This window comes from Balaenoptera physalus (genome assembly GCF_965194825.1).
Source record: "Balaenoptera physalus genome assembly, chromosome: 8".
Taxonomy (NCBI): domain Eukaryota; kingdom Metazoa; phylum Chordata; class Mammalia; order Artiodactyla; family Balaenopteridae; genus Balaenoptera; species Balaenoptera physalus.
In genome coordinates, this window is record NC_138887.1 from 121,797,574 (window position 1) to 121,812,286 (window position 14,713).

At 55.8% G+C, this 14,713-nt stretch overlaps 1 protein-coding gene and 1 long non-coding RNA gene across 7 annotated transcripts in view; one reads left to right on the top strand and one right to left on the bottom strand.

The window, feature by feature from the left end:
- Positions 1 to 14,713, top strand: part of DPP6 (dipeptidyl peptidase like 6) — a 1,128,731-nt gene that overhangs the window by 1,104,835 nt on the left and 9,183 nt on the right. For all 6 annotated transcript variants that reach the window (XM_082473772.1, XM_082473771.1, XM_082473774.1 and 3 more), the window contains exons 19-21: positions 2,623 to 2,692; positions 4,729 to 4,923; positions 13,463 to 13,517. In XM_082473772.1, the coding sequence (XP_082329898.1) occupies positions 2,623 to 2,692; positions 4,729 to 4,923; positions 13,463 to 13,517 (320 nt within the window). The remainder of the gene's footprint in view (positions 1 to 2,622; positions 2,693 to 4,728; positions 4,924 to 13,462; positions 13,518 to 14,713) is intronic.
- LOC309666401 overlaps positions 1 to 14,713 on the bottom strand; it is a 445,852-nt gene that overhangs the window by 410,323 nt on the left and 20,816 nt on the right. The gene's annotated exons all lie outside the window — the stretch shown is intronic.

Genomic DNA, 14,713 nt, shown 5'->3' on the forward strand with positions numbered 1-14,713 from the left:
GTGGCTGGGTTCAAGCCCGTCCAGTCCTGAGCCGGAGAGGAGCTGTCAGTCAGAAGGAGGGAGACAGAGGAGCTGGGCCGCCCACAGATGCCCATCCTCAGGGCTTGGGGGAGCCACAGACAGAAACAAGGGGCAGGAAGGACACAAGTCCAGGCCGAAAGTGGGCTCAGGAGACCTGCAGGAGTCGCGGCCCTAACACGATAGGGAAGAGCGGGGAGACCCGGGGAACCCAGCACAGGAGCCCGTGAGCTGTTTCACTGGGACAGAAACGGGCAACCCTGAGTCAGACAGGCCTGAAGCCGGCTACCCACAGGCAGGAAGCAGAACGTCTGCTGCCCTGGGGCGTGTGCACTGGAGACGTGGCTCCTGACCTGTTTGTCTCAAGTCCCCGCCTCTTCCCTGCCGAGCTGCTTTCTGTAAAGAGAGTGACTCTGACCATACGGGGTGTCTTGTACAGACAGCCCCATCGCTGAGACTTCGTACTGCCAGGAAATGGGTCAAAGGAATGTCTGGGCTGTGCACGGGGATGGCATCAGTGACTGGTCCAAACTGCCATGCAGAACCTGGAGTCCAGTCACTCAGGACAGATCCAAGTTCATGAAAGCCCTCAAATTAACTGGATATTTATCTTCGTGCTTTCCTTTTATAAATAAGGAAGAACCAGAGGCAAGAAAACAAGATGACTTCAGATTGATAGTGGATGGAGGGATGCAGGGAAGGATGGATGGAGGGATGGATGCAGGGATGCAGGGAAGGATGGATGGAGGGATGCAGGGAAGGATGGACGGAGGGATGCAGGGATGCAGGAAAGGATGGTTGGATGGATGGAGGGAGGGATGCAGGGAAGGATGGTTGGATGGATGGAGGGAGGATGGAGGGATGCAGGGAAGGATGGATGGAAGGATAGGAGGGTGGATGAGTGAGCAAACAACCTCCACAGGTCTGGCCCCACCCCCTCTACCCTCGTCTCTATCTGCAGACCTCAGGCAGGCCCCGTAATGTGCAGGGCCCGAGCAAAATGAAAACGTGGGGCTTATTGTGACAGCAGAGCTTCCAGTACAGCCAGGGCTCTTGCACAGGCCTGCGTGACTGCACGGGTCACGCCCTGTAAGGCCAGTCAACCTCCACGGTCAGACCTCAGCTTGCTGCCCGCCCCCGTCCCCCATCAGCAGGTTTTCTCCCATCTGTCACTTCCTACCACAGCCTTGGAGGCCAGGTCATATTCCTTCGCAGGATCCTTTCTCAGCTCTAGCCCAGGGCCCTCCTCCATCCACTCTGCACACAGTGTTTCCCAAACCCCAGAGCACTAAGGGGTGCCTGCCATCCCCTCCTCCAAAAATGCAGAAAAGTGTCTTTAGAAACAAATAGCCAACTCCCGGCCCCCCTTGCACATGAGGTTTCCTTCCAGGGTGAGGTTTTACTTGCGGGTAAACGGGGACGTAGATGCGAGGAGAGCAGGAACAGCTGTGTGCAGGGCCGGCGTTTGCTCATCGCCCCTTGGGGTCCCAGGACATCTGAACGATGTCGCCCTACGGACCTGTTTTTATTTTGTTATGCTTTGTTTTTCATTTAATGCTACTGGAGGCTAAGGCTTTCCTGAGAGAAGCATTCCAACTCCAGGAACACTCTCTGAATGTATTCAGCCGCTTGTGGCCAAAGCCTGCCCATGGGCTTATCAGTGGCAGAAAGCAGCCCAGACCATGTTTTATGGATATTTCAGTGATAAAGTCCAGGATCCCTGGGCCATTGATCTAATTTGCAAGCCATTAACATTCAGCCAGAATCAGTAATGAGACCCTGGTCAGAGCAGGCTGCTAAGCCAACCCCCAACCTGGGGTGTATCTACAGTAATTGTACTGAAAAAGCCACTAATTCCAATTTAATTGCTCATCTGGGCTGTAGTTAACATCAATAAACAATTTCTAACTTGGGCAGGAAGGTTTGTTTGGGGAAGAACAGAGAAAGCAGTGAGGGAAACGGCCCCTCCCTCCCAGACTGGATCCTGGTTGCCAAGGACCAGATCCAAAGGACCTTGGCTGCAGGACCCACGGCTGCACCAGCTCCCTCCCGCTGGCTCCACAGGCAGCCAGACCTGCCCAGTTCCCGCCTGCAAACAGGGAGACCCGCACAGCCCCTGGCTTTGCACGGAGGCTCCCCACAGCTCTAGCCTCTCCCTCAGGGCCGCTGCCCCCTGCCTCACCCCAGCCCGCCCTCAGTCTCCGCCTGTCCCCACTTAACTACTTGTTGGGGCAGTGCTGCCCGGCAGAGAGGTGCACGCTGCCCTGGGGGTTCCTTCCCCCCCCCGCCCCCCCGCCTGGAATTTTGCTGTCAGCAAGCGCTCACAGTGGTCCAGGCTTTTCTGCTTTTCAACACTTTCCTGTTTGCAAGATTGCAGTTAAGCTTCAGATGGAGAAACTAAGCCTCAAAGAGGTTGGGTGCTTTCCCCAAGTCCAGAGTGAGCCGGAGTTCCCCCGTCTGTGGAGGACCGGCCTTAACCCTCCAGGCTGCCCGTCTCCCAGGCCCCCGGCAGCACACCCCAGGGCGGGCACACCCAGCCAGCGCCCATCCCGCCCCTCCCTTCCTGGCCCCTAACGTGCTGCCCTGTGTTCTGTTTCTGCCTAGACTTGCCCGTTCAGATCCTCAAGCCAGCGACCTTCACCGACACCGCTCACTACCCCTTGCTCCTGGTGGTGTAAGTATCCCAGGATGAAAACTCAAGAAGGTGGTAAGCGGGAGCCTGATACCCGTTGCAATCTAAACACTGGAAACAATTTAGCACGTTCTTCCTGTAACAACCGCTGACCCCAGACATCAAAGGAAAGTGGGGCCCCAGTCGATTTCGGGGGATTTGCGACAGTGCAGGACTTGAGTCACATTCCGGGGGTCGTGCTTCGGTGGCCAGTCAGCGGCCCCAGGGACAGCAGGAAAGCTGGCGGGGAGCCCAACCTCACCGTGCAGGGCGGACACACCCGAGGTCACCCCGGGCCCCGGGGCCCCCAGAAATGGAGGCGGGCCTGGCAGGGTCTCGCTGGGGCCAGCGGCTCCTCCAGTGCCACCAGGAGGCCTTGAACACCAGCCATTTGCTCACAGGATGATTTCAGATCTGCCTTGTGCTAATTAGCAAGCCTCTGGTTCAGATGTCGAGAACGACTTAAGAGCTTTCTAAGCACCTCTGCCGGTGTCGGGTCCTGATTAGGGCACCCGCTCGCTCGGGTGCGTGAGTGGCCATGGGACAGAGGAGACACTGAGCCTCGGGGCCTCTGGGGACACAGCCCCGTATTCATGTGAAAGGGTCCAGGGGAGAGCAGAGGCCTGCACTGGGGCTCTTGAGGGACCACAGTGAAATCGCCCACCCAGAGCCTGACTAACCCTGTGCTTCTTGCCTGGCGCCCGGCCTGGGGCCCAGCCCTCAGGGACGACGGCTGCATCGTGAGGACGCCTGGCCGCGACCCCCTGTGCTGCTGTAGCTTGCCACGAACCCGCTGTCCTCACTGTCTGGACTTTGCCAGCGACCACGCGCGCGCACACACACACACACACTCACACACACACTCTCACACTCACATATACACACACATACACACACACACACTCACACTAACACACACACTCTCACACTCACACATATACACACACCACACGAATGTACAAAACACAACAGCACACACACTCTCACATATATACACACGTGCACAATACACACACTACACAAATATACACATCACACACACACACGCTCACATACACACATGCACGAACCACATACCACATACACCAGTATACACAGCACATACACACACACACACACACACACACACACACACCACACACCAGACACCAGTACACACATACACACACCCCTTGCCTGCACTCCTGTCCCGGCAGAAGGCCGGGATGACAGTGGTGCAGTAGCTGTGGCCTTGGAGGGGCGGCCAGCCTCAGAAGGGGCGGTGCGTCTGTGGCCGGTTCTGAGCGCCCTGGGCCTGGCGCTGGCCGTCCCTCCTGCTTACCCTGTCCCCTCCGGAAGGAAAGTCACTTAGAAGCTTCCCCACCCCCGTTAGTGCTAGTGAACGCTCCACAGCCGTGTCCCCATCTGCAAGGCCCGTCGGCAGCTCTGGCCGATTCCTGGGTGACAACACGCGCCGTGGGTGACTTGAGCTCACACGGTCGTGTCCCCAGGTGGGAAACAGGGAAGCCACGAGAACAAGGGAACCCACACCCCACCCAGCTAAGTGCTCGGGCGACACTCTGTGGGGGACGGTGCACAGGCTGCCCCGCGGAGAGCGGACAGAAAGGCCGCCCAGGTCAGCCACAGGCTCTGCTCCGGGGCGAACCCGAAAGGAGGGGGTTCCTTCAAACCAGGTGCCGCCAGAAGGAGCAACACGTGATGGGGACCAAGGCGGCAGCCTGGGAAACTGAACCCAGGAAGGGCAGGCCGAGTCAGGCCGTGTGGGGAGGCAAACCAAGGGGGGACGTGGAAGGAGTTTTCCAAGTTCCTCTCCCCGAGAACATGCCCCTCGGTGGCCTTGTGCTCGGGGTGGCCCTGGGAGCTCAGTTTCCCCGTCACCCTCCGGGTGTGCAGAGGTGTGGAGCCGGGCGTGGGGCCGGGGTCGCGGGCGCCCTCCGGGGAGGGCACAGCCAGCCCCTAGGGGAGCATCATGGGACCTGATGTCGGCTGGACCAGCCGCTGCTGCAAGCCACGTGCCAAGGCCTGGCCTGTCTTTCCAGGGATGGCGCCCCGGGGAGCCAGAGCGTGGCCGAGAAGTTTGAGGTGAGCTGGGAGACGGTGATGGTGAGCAGTCACGGGGCCGTGGTGGTCAAGTGCGACGGCCGCGGCAGCGGCTTCCAAGGGACCAAGCTGCTGCACGAGGTGAAGCGGAGGCTGGGCTCGCTGGAGGAGAAGGACCAGATGGAGGCTGTGAGGTGAGGGCCCCCGGAGGCACCGCTGGAACGGGGGGAGGTGGGGAGGGGGCGGCCGCAGCTCCTACCTGGGCTGCACCGTGGTCCTCTCCAGACGCGTGTTTCTTGTCAACACACATTTCACCTGCGATTTGCTCGTACTTACAAAGTCTTCGGGCAGTTCCGCAGTGAATTCCTGCTAGTAATCTTCTCCCAAAGACTTGTATCCTCGCTATCACATAGCTCGGTGGCCTGTCCGTTTCGCTGATTGAAACCGGGTGCAGAGACCGTGACGTGGGCGTGCTGTGGTTGTAGACCTTGGCCGCTGATCACGGGGGGAGAACCGGGCTGGGGGCACGAGAGAGTGAGGACTGAGTGGGGCTGGAGCCACGCAGCGGCTCACCGCGTTCCTGAGGAAGGACCCCCTGCGCTTCCAGGCGGCAAGTCAGAACCCCCGCTCAGCCCCACTGACGGGCAAGTTTCATCCCTTGGTTTCTTCACATCCCTGTCACCGAGGCAGCAGGACTGATAGAGTGTCACTGAGAACAGAAAGGGGCTTAGTGCAGGGGACCGATGCTCAAAGTTATTGATTGAATTTTATTGTTGCCCCGGAATAAGAGACATCAAGAACCTGTGCCCGACTAACTGGCCTGCAGGCGCATCTGTAGAAATAGAGTTTTCACAGTTTTACGGCACAGTGGACAGTAGGGCCAAACATGACTTCACCCGGGAGATGCAGCCAGGCCCACAGACTCCGGTGCTCGGAGGGACAAGAAGGGCATGTCGCACGATTGTCATCCTCATTGTGAATCGGGGTGTGCGATGTTGGACGCTGGGCATCTGGAAAGGGCGGCATACGGCACCCAGATGAATAAGTGTTGACTGAAGGGCTGTAAGAAAGCTGGACACTGCATCCCATCTGTCATCATGACTGTATGCTCTGCAGGTTTAAAAGATTTCACTTTACTGACTTTTCAGAACATTTTCTTTCTTGTTTTTAAAAAGATTGATGGCACGTGGTGTGTCTCAGTAAATAATTTCTAAGTGGATGAAACCATGAGTGCATGAACGAATGGCCCACTCTGCTCAAGGGAGTCGTGAGCTGGTGAAGAGAGGCGACCTGATCAGACCGGCATGTGTTACAGGCAGAGAACAGGGGTGGGAGAGATGGCTGAGGACCCAAGAGTCTGGGAAAGCACGCCCGTCAGGATGCTTTTGCCTGGAAGTTAACAACAGCACAGACACAGGCGCACACACACACACACAATGTTAAACGTGCTTTAAAAACACGACACTGTATTGGCGCTGGAAGTCCAGGGGGACATCAGGCCTCAGCTTGGTTGCTCACGGACCCAACGGTGCCCCTGAAGGCCCAGCTCTCTCGTCTCTCCGCCCAGCCAAGCACAGGGCCTTGTGCTGAGCCTCTTCTCCTCACGCTCACAGGACGGCTGCCAGAGCACTGCCAGCAGGTTGAGCCACTTCCAGAAACGTCCAGGAAGGGAGGGAGGAGCCTCCCCAGGGGCACCCAACAAACTGTCCTTCTGTCTCCCTGCCAACTCCAGAACCCAGAAGCATCACCCAGGGGCAGTGGGGGCAACCCCCCGAGACCCGGTGGGCTGGGGACCGGTCCACCACCCCGGGCGGAGGAAGGAAGGGTGGTGACAGCACAGCCGGGGAAGGAGAGGCAGCAGTGGCACGTGGGCCACAGGGAGCCCTCTGGAGAAGCACGTGGGCCCAGGTCAGGCTCGGGAGAGGCGTGGGACAAGGATGACCGCAGAGCCCCCTCCCTCGGAGCCCCCCTCTTTTCGTCCTTCCCCACCTGCCGCCCTGCTCTGACTCCTCCCAGGAAGCCCGGCGTCCTCGCGGGCCCTCCGAGGCCCTGGGGTAGGACGCGGCGTCCTTCAGACATCCTGCCAGCCTGGCTGGTGTGGCCGCCCCACTCTGAGCAGGGGACGAGAGGGCACAGGCTGTTTCATACTCACGGTGTTTCTAAAAATAAGGGATTGATCGGCCATCTGTTCAGAAACAGGGCAGAACCTGTTCCAGAACAACAGTAAATAATGTCAGCTCTTAAGCCACTGAGGCTTCCAGGAACAGGAACACAAACCTTCGCAGGCCTTACAGCCGTCAGCAGCCACGCAGAGCTTCTCCGGAAGCTGATGCCCAAGTGTCTCAAGCCATGGAGAACTCTACGAAGCTTTGTTTAGGATCTGGGTCTGTATTTTCATTAGAAAGAACTGGCCCCGTCTGTTCAGTTTAAGAGACCTTGAGACCAGCCCCCCACCCTAGCTCCCCAAAGCTCCCCACCCCCGGGCAGTTGTCCCAACGTCCTCCATCACCTGGAGGAAGTCCTGGAGCCCAGGGGGTCTCCCCCGACCACAGCTGCCAAGCATGTCCCTCCCAGGCCAGGCCGAGGGCCATGCGAACGGGTGGTCTGGGAGCAGAGGAGCACAGCCCTGCCTGGAGGGGCTTCTAGGGGGAGGTGGCTTTCTGCCAAGACCTCACCTCAAAGGGTGGTGGGGATTTGCCCACGGGAGTGCGAGTGTGCATTCCACACAGACGAGATGCTGGGAGCAACGGTCCCCGTGACACAAAGGCGCATGAGGTCCAGGGCCCCCTGTAAACCCAGTGTGGGCCGTGCTGGGGCCAGGGGACACCTGGAGACGGGTGGGCTGAGACCTTCCCACACCATCTTCCGGAGCCGCCGCCTGCCCTCCCAGCAGCAGAGGTCTCTCAGGAGTTTAGCAAGGAGGTGACAAGGCCACCTTTGTTTTTCAGAACCCTGATGCTGGTAGCGGTGTAGCAGGTTTTGTGGGCCAGAGTCCTGGCAGGAAACATTCAAATGGCGTGACTTAAGGAGAGAGAAATAACGTGCATGTCTTCAAAGGCATGGGCGGGGTTCGGAAGATCCAGGGGATCGGTGGGGGGTATGCTGGGGCTGAGGCTGGGCAGGGGCAGCACCATGCCGTGGAGGAAGCAGTTCTGCAGCAGGGTCAGCGAGCTCTGTAAGTGAATAGATACGGAGATGGACGTGGAGCTGGGCGGTGAGTTCTGTGGCCCTCACGACGCTCTGCTGCCCCCCGCAGAGGGCAGGACAAATGTGCTGACCACGTTCCTCCCGCTGGCCCCTCCTTGTTGCCCCACCAAGTCTCTGGCTGTGAGGCTCCCTGACTCTGAAGGTGCTGAGAGCAGCTGTGTGGTCCGCGACACCTGCGTCAGCGTGGGTCCCCAGGAAGCGGTGCCAACACACACTTAGACGTGCAGAAGGTGTGTTTGTGCAGGATGCGGGGCCCAGAGCGTGCAGGGGCTCTGACACGGGAAAGGACGGGACACAGAGAGCGGGCTTCCCGTGGCAGCTGGGCTTTGAGCGTCTCTGCCAAGCTGAGGCGGGCCTCGGAGGACCCCATGCCGGTCACTGGCGGGGACAGCTTGAGACGGTGTGGACCCGTGGAAGGTTGGAAGGTGCAAGCACTGCTGCAGGGTGTCAGCCCACGTCCCCCAGACGCGCTCTGGAGGCTGGAGCCTCCCCCGTCCTCCCTCGGGGCCTCTGCGAACCCTGGCGTGGGGCAGAGCTCAGCGGCTGCTCCATCGAGAGGGACGCCGGGGTCTCGCCGCGCCGCGGAGCGTCCCAGTGATGGAACCTCCCACGCCTGCATCGGGCTCCTCCGTCTCGGGGTTCCACTGCTCACCAGGAAACAGCCGTCACGCAGGAACTGCCCGGCTGATGAGTGGAAATACAGCAACAAGATAGTAACAATATTTGATATTGTAAAAAACTATTTTCCTTGGGAGACTCCTGAGTACTTCACAAATGAGGATCATTACCAAGGCCTGTGGTTTTTAGATCAGGAAGTGAATCGCCAGGTAATTAAATGAAGGGGTTGCTGGAGACCAGAGGCTGCCTGTGAATGTGGAAGTAGGGCTGAGAATACAAATCCGAAATATTTTATGAATTGGCATGGCGCCTGAGACCCCGGCCCCATGCCCTTTGAGGTTCACGTGGCTCACTCCATGCTCCGTGGTCTCCGCAGACTGCTACACGATCCCAGCAATTGTGGTCTGGACCTCAGGCCGTGGGGCAGAATCCTCATGGGACCAGGTTGACCATTTCACCAGACATTCCCAGACGCACGTCTGTGTATCAAGGATTTGGGTCATAAGAAGAGAATTCAGAAACTTGGAGAAACGTATTCAATGGTTCCACGTGTGTAGGCATGCCTGCCGTGCTTTGAAGGTCAACCTAGGCTGTGTGAGTGTGTGTGTGTGTGTGTGTGTGTGTGCACCTGCACACACCTCCAACTCCTAAGCCTGGAGACGTGACTTGAAGTCTGCCAGGCTATCCTATGATACCTGCACAATGTTTTTATTTTGTTTTATTTTATTTTATTTTTTTATTAATTTATTTACTTATGGCTGTGTTGGGTCTTCGTTTCTGTGCGAGGGCTTTCTCTAGTTGCGGCGAGCGGGGGCCACTCTTCATCGCGGTGCACGGGCCTCTCACTGTCGCGGCCTCTCTTGTTGCGGAGCACAGACTCCAGACGCGCAGGCTCAGTAACTGTGGCTCACGGGCCCAGCCGCTCCGCGGCATGTGGGATCTTCCCAGACCAGGGCTCGAACCCGTGTCCCCTGCATTGGCAGGCAGATTCTCAACCACTGCGCCACCACGGAAGCCCTGCACAATGTTTTTAAAAAGCAAAAGTATTAAAGTGTTGTGTTAGTGTCCTAGGGCTGGAACGCCAAAGTCAAGGTGTGGGCAGTGCTGCGCTCTCTCTGACACCTGTGGGGGAGGACCCTTCCTCGCCTCTTCCAGCTCCCGGTGGTTGCTGGCAATCCTTGGCTTGTAGACGCGCCCCTCCAATCCTGCATCTTCGAGTGGCCGTGTCCTCCCTGGGTCTCTGTGTCTCTTCTCCTCTTACAAGGACACGAGTCACTCTAGTGTGACCTCATCTTAACTTACTAATTACATCTGCAGTGGACCCTGTTGACAAATACGGTCCCATACCAAGGTTTGAGGGATTAGAAATTCAACGTATTTTGCAGAATTCAACCCATAACAAAGGCTTAAATGATCCACACAAATTCCCTTGCCCTTCACCCAACCCCCCACCAGCCCTGCTTCGCGGAGACAACCACCCCCAGCCGCATGATCCCCTTCGTCAAGCGTCCATCTCCGCTCTTCTGAGCGCAGGTGTCATCACGTCGCGATTTCTCATCACAGGACTTCCTGTTGTCGCAGGTGAGGATTTAGCTGCTCTGTACCAGCATCGTCCCAGAACTGTTACACCAACTGCCTGGTTAGATCCACAGTCTGAGGCGCAGGCCCACTACGTAAACGGTGCTGACCTCAGACCCCGGGGGTCTCTTCGTGCCCTGCTCTCCTTTACATCACTTGATATTTCCTGAAGTGTTGCTTTGTCTTTCATCTGGGTAACTTTCTATGTATTGGTACCTGCTCACAACACTCCCAGTTGTTCCTGCGGGCCGCTCGGGCTCCTGTTCGTATTCTTCCCAGATGCTCGCACGCACTGGTAATCTGTCAGCGCCAGCGTTCTTTTCTTGCGCTGGAGTCCCCTTCCTTCTGGTCCACGTGGACCACGTGTCTATAGGGTCACTTTTGAGGCCCTTTTCACAACTCTCCTGTGTTGGCTCCTTTGCACACACCCTGGGTCATGGGCCAAAGAGCAACAGATATATGTCTCCCTTTTTATTTACTTTTTCCTTCATATATCTAGAAAGCATCTCAAAATGTCTTTATTCTATTCCCACATTTGAAATTATTGTTTATCTAGATATAAAATCTACAAAGAAAATAATTTCTATCTAGAAGGCCCTGGAATCGTCCACCACGTGTTGCTGGTGAGAAAAACGATGTCATTCTATTTGCTGATCCTTGTAGATGGCCTGCTTCTTTCTCCTTTTCAGAAGAAGGACGTCTTTAATCCTGGTATCCTGAAATTTCAGCCATTGGTATGGGACTTTTCAATCTGGGGAATAATTGTTCTTCAGTCTTGGAAAGTTTTTACTATAATGTGTTGATAATTTCTCTTTTCTCTGTTGTTTCTTTCTGGAACTTTTATTGTACTGTTTTGGTGCTTCCGGTTTATTTTCATCATACCTTTTCTCTCCTATATTCCAGCCTTTCTGTTGAATGTTTATTTTCAGGCATGACACTTCAAATTCCCTAGCCTTCTCTCTTCATCCAAGAGCATATTATTCTTGTCTGATTGGTTCAATATTTTTTGTCTTTCTAGATATATTAGGTCGAGTTTCTTCTGTTCACTGAATTATCTCTGTTCCCTCTGGATTCCTGAATTTTTCTGGGTTTTTTTTGTTGTTGTTGTTGTTTGGGTATTGGTTTGGACTCTCTCATCTGGAAGATTCTTTACATTTCTGATGAAACCTGGCTGCCTTTTCATTCATAAGAGAGGTACTAACCGGGGTGCCAGTTCTGTGTGCAGATTGTGAGCTGTTGGCAGGTGGGCTTTACCGAGGGTGGTGGAGGGCATCCAGCTCTTCATTGGAGAGACCCACACCCCTTGATATGGTGTGTATCCTCTCCAGGGGCGGTCAGCTTCTCCAGCCTGGGCGTCCCATTCCCGAGCACCTGCATCTGGGAGAGGCCGAGGGAGGCCCATGTAGGATGCAGACTCGCAGTTGGCTTGCTTTTTGCAATCCTGCACCTCACCCCGCACTGAGCCTGGTGTCCCAGCGTCTGGAGCCTGTTCTCTTTCTCCCCAGAAAGTTTCAGTGACATGTCTGAAGGTCCCACAGCCCCTTAGTAGCTGAGCAGGAATTGGACACAAGATACCCTGACTCTGAGAGTGGAAGCTTCTGACAATAAGGCCTGTGAATTAGCCTTTATCCCTAAGACTTGGCACTGAGGCTTACAGATGACACACGCTCAAGGGATGGATGGGAAAGAGGGGTGGGGGGAGGAGGACGAGGAGGAGGGGAAGGTAGTAGGGCCAGTTTTCTTGTTCTCACTAGTATTCTGAAATGGAATCAAACAGATCAATCCACAGAATGAACATGCATGAATCATCAATTTTCCACAAATACTCTGGGGAAACTCGTTATATTAAAATAAACAGTAATACACAGTTGGCCCTCGTTATCCTTGGGGACCGGTTCCAGGACCCACGTGGGTACCACAGTCCTCGGATGCCCAAGCCCCTTCTGTAAAACGGTGGAGCATATGCACATAACCATCACACATCCTCCTGGGTACTTAAGATACACACATCTCTCAATCCCTTATAATGCCCCCTACGTGTAAATGCAATGTAGACAGTTGTAAGTACAATGTAAATGCTGTGTAAATAGTTACCAAGGTGCTGCAAATTCAAGTTTTGCTTTTTGGAATTTTCTGTATTTTTTTTTCAGTATTTTCAGTAAGCAGTTGGTTGGATCTGTGGGTGTGGAACCTGTGGATACGGAGGGCCGACTGTAATAAAAGTACAAAAGTCACCTGAATTTGTATCATCGTGAGAAGTCAGGACAATTGCTGCTCCGCGCTGGGCCCTCCCTCTCACCCCTCCCACCCCCAGGAACGGGGTCCGTTTGCTTCCAACATCATAGTAGAAGCGCTGCTCCAATCATGAAGGGCAGGCCGGGTCCCAGGACGTGGGCGTCCTTGGAGAGTTGGCTGGAGAAGGATAGGGCACTCTCAGGGCCCAGGACCCGGAGGTTTACAGTCCCCCAGGCTGAGAAGGGCGGTCAGAGGGGATGGGGTGGCTTCAGACAGCAGACGCAAGAAAATAATCACCGGGCAATACCCAGACTGGGGTGACAGGAAGCTGGGGGGAGGAGGCTTCGCGGTGGTGACAGATGGAGAAAGGCAGCAGGAAGACTCAGAAAGAAGCCAGTTACTGGCCAGCAGGTGGCAGGACTCCTGCTGCCGAGTGAGGGTCCAGAACCCAGAAAGATTCCAGCCACTTTGGGGGGGAAACAAGGGACCACGAGGAGAGCAGTGAGATGCGGGCAGGGACAAGGCAGGACCGGGCAGCGCCAGCCTGGGCGCCGAGCTGGTGGCATCCAAGGCAGAGCTCAAGGCAGGAGTGATTCTGCCACCAAACAGGTCCAAGACAGGGACCCCTCCCAGGAGTTGGGGACAGAGGACTCTGCAGGTGAAGGGGGACCCAGTGCCCTGACTCAAAGCCGACTAGCACCCGGAGAGCCTTTTCTCCCTGCTGATCCCGGAGGACCCTCCCAGAGCCTGGTGGCTGGGAGTCAACGTGGTCCAAGTGAGGGAGACGGGGACCCAGGCGGGCCTGCGAGTCTCCAGAACAGCCTCTGCTGCTTCGCATTCCCGGTTCTCAACCAGCAAGCTTTACTCGCCTGGCTGCCCCACAGTGATGGCAGGGGCGCTTTGAGCTTTGCGTGTGGGCATACGGCTCACTAAAAAAGTAAAAGCAATGACCAATGATATTAGAATTCCAATATTTCCTTTGATTAAAGTAGGGGTTTTCATCGTTGAAATGGTTGGAAAACACGACTCTAGACCCCAAGGTTGCACGACTCAGCCGTGGCATGCACTAACTCCCCCGTCTCCTTGACCTTTCAGGATGATGCTGAAGGAGCAGTACATTGACAAGACGCGCGTGGCCGTGTTTGGGAAGGTGAGGTTGCTGGCCCCTGTTTGCACACCCCCTGCTCAGGCCCTGACCTGCACCACCCCCAGGCCTGACCCTGATTCACTGGGAACATCTCTGCTCTGGCCACCTGCGAGCCTTTTTTTTTTTTTTAGCATCTTTATTGGAGTATAATTGCTTTACAATGGTGTGTTAGTTTCTGCTGTATAACAAAGTGAATCAGCTATACGTATACGTATATCCCCGTATCTCTTCCCTCTTGCATCTCCCTCCCACACTCCCTATCCCACTCCTCTAGGTGGTCACAAAGCGCCGAGCTGGTCTCCCTGTGCTATGTGGCTGCTTCCCACTAGCTATCTATTTTACATTTGGTAGTGTGTATATGTCCATGCCACTCTCTCACTTCGTCCCAGCTTACCCTTCCCCCTCCCCGTGTCCTCAGGTCCGTTCTGTACGGCTGCATCTTTATTCCTGTCCTGCCCCTAGGTTCTTCAGAACCTTTTTTTTTTAAGATTCCATATATATGTGTTAGCATACGGTATTTGTTTTTCTCTTTCTGACTTACTTCACTCTGTATGGCAGACTCCAGGTCCATCCACCTCACTACAAATAACTCAAGATGTTCAGTGACTCCAGCACAGGGAGCCCTCATCTGAGCAGCTCATGTATCAATGTTTTTTTCACACTGTCTGGAAGGAAAGGGAAAAAGAAGCCAGATCCTTGTGGGAGCGCTCTGTGAGGCTGCTGATTACTTTTCAGGCGAGCCTGCCGTGGTTCTCGGGGTGGTGCCCCAGGAGAGAAGGGGAGGCAGGAGTCTTTATTTCTGTAGGTCTTTCTGTGCAACAGCCGCGTTGATTTAGCAGGTTCACTTACGTGGTAGGGAGGGGGTGGGGAGGTTCGTGCCCTGAACTGTCAAACCAGAGACGCTTCCAGGGGTGGCCCATGTCCGAGGGCTGTAGCCGGGTGTGGTGGGGCCGTGGCTGGGAGTTGGGTCCCTGGAGGACCACCTCCTATCGCCCTGGCCCCCTCCCCCGTTGCTAGGTGGCCTGGACCCGCGGGCTCTTGGTCTCAAGGCAGGAGCACAGAGAGATAGACACAGACCCGTCTTCCCTCTGAGAGAACAGGCCCTGCAGAGGGGCCTCGCAGTGACCCCATGGCAGGTGGAGGTTTGAACAGGTAACCGGAGAGATACCTGTTATGTCATCACCTCTGAGCCCAGGGTT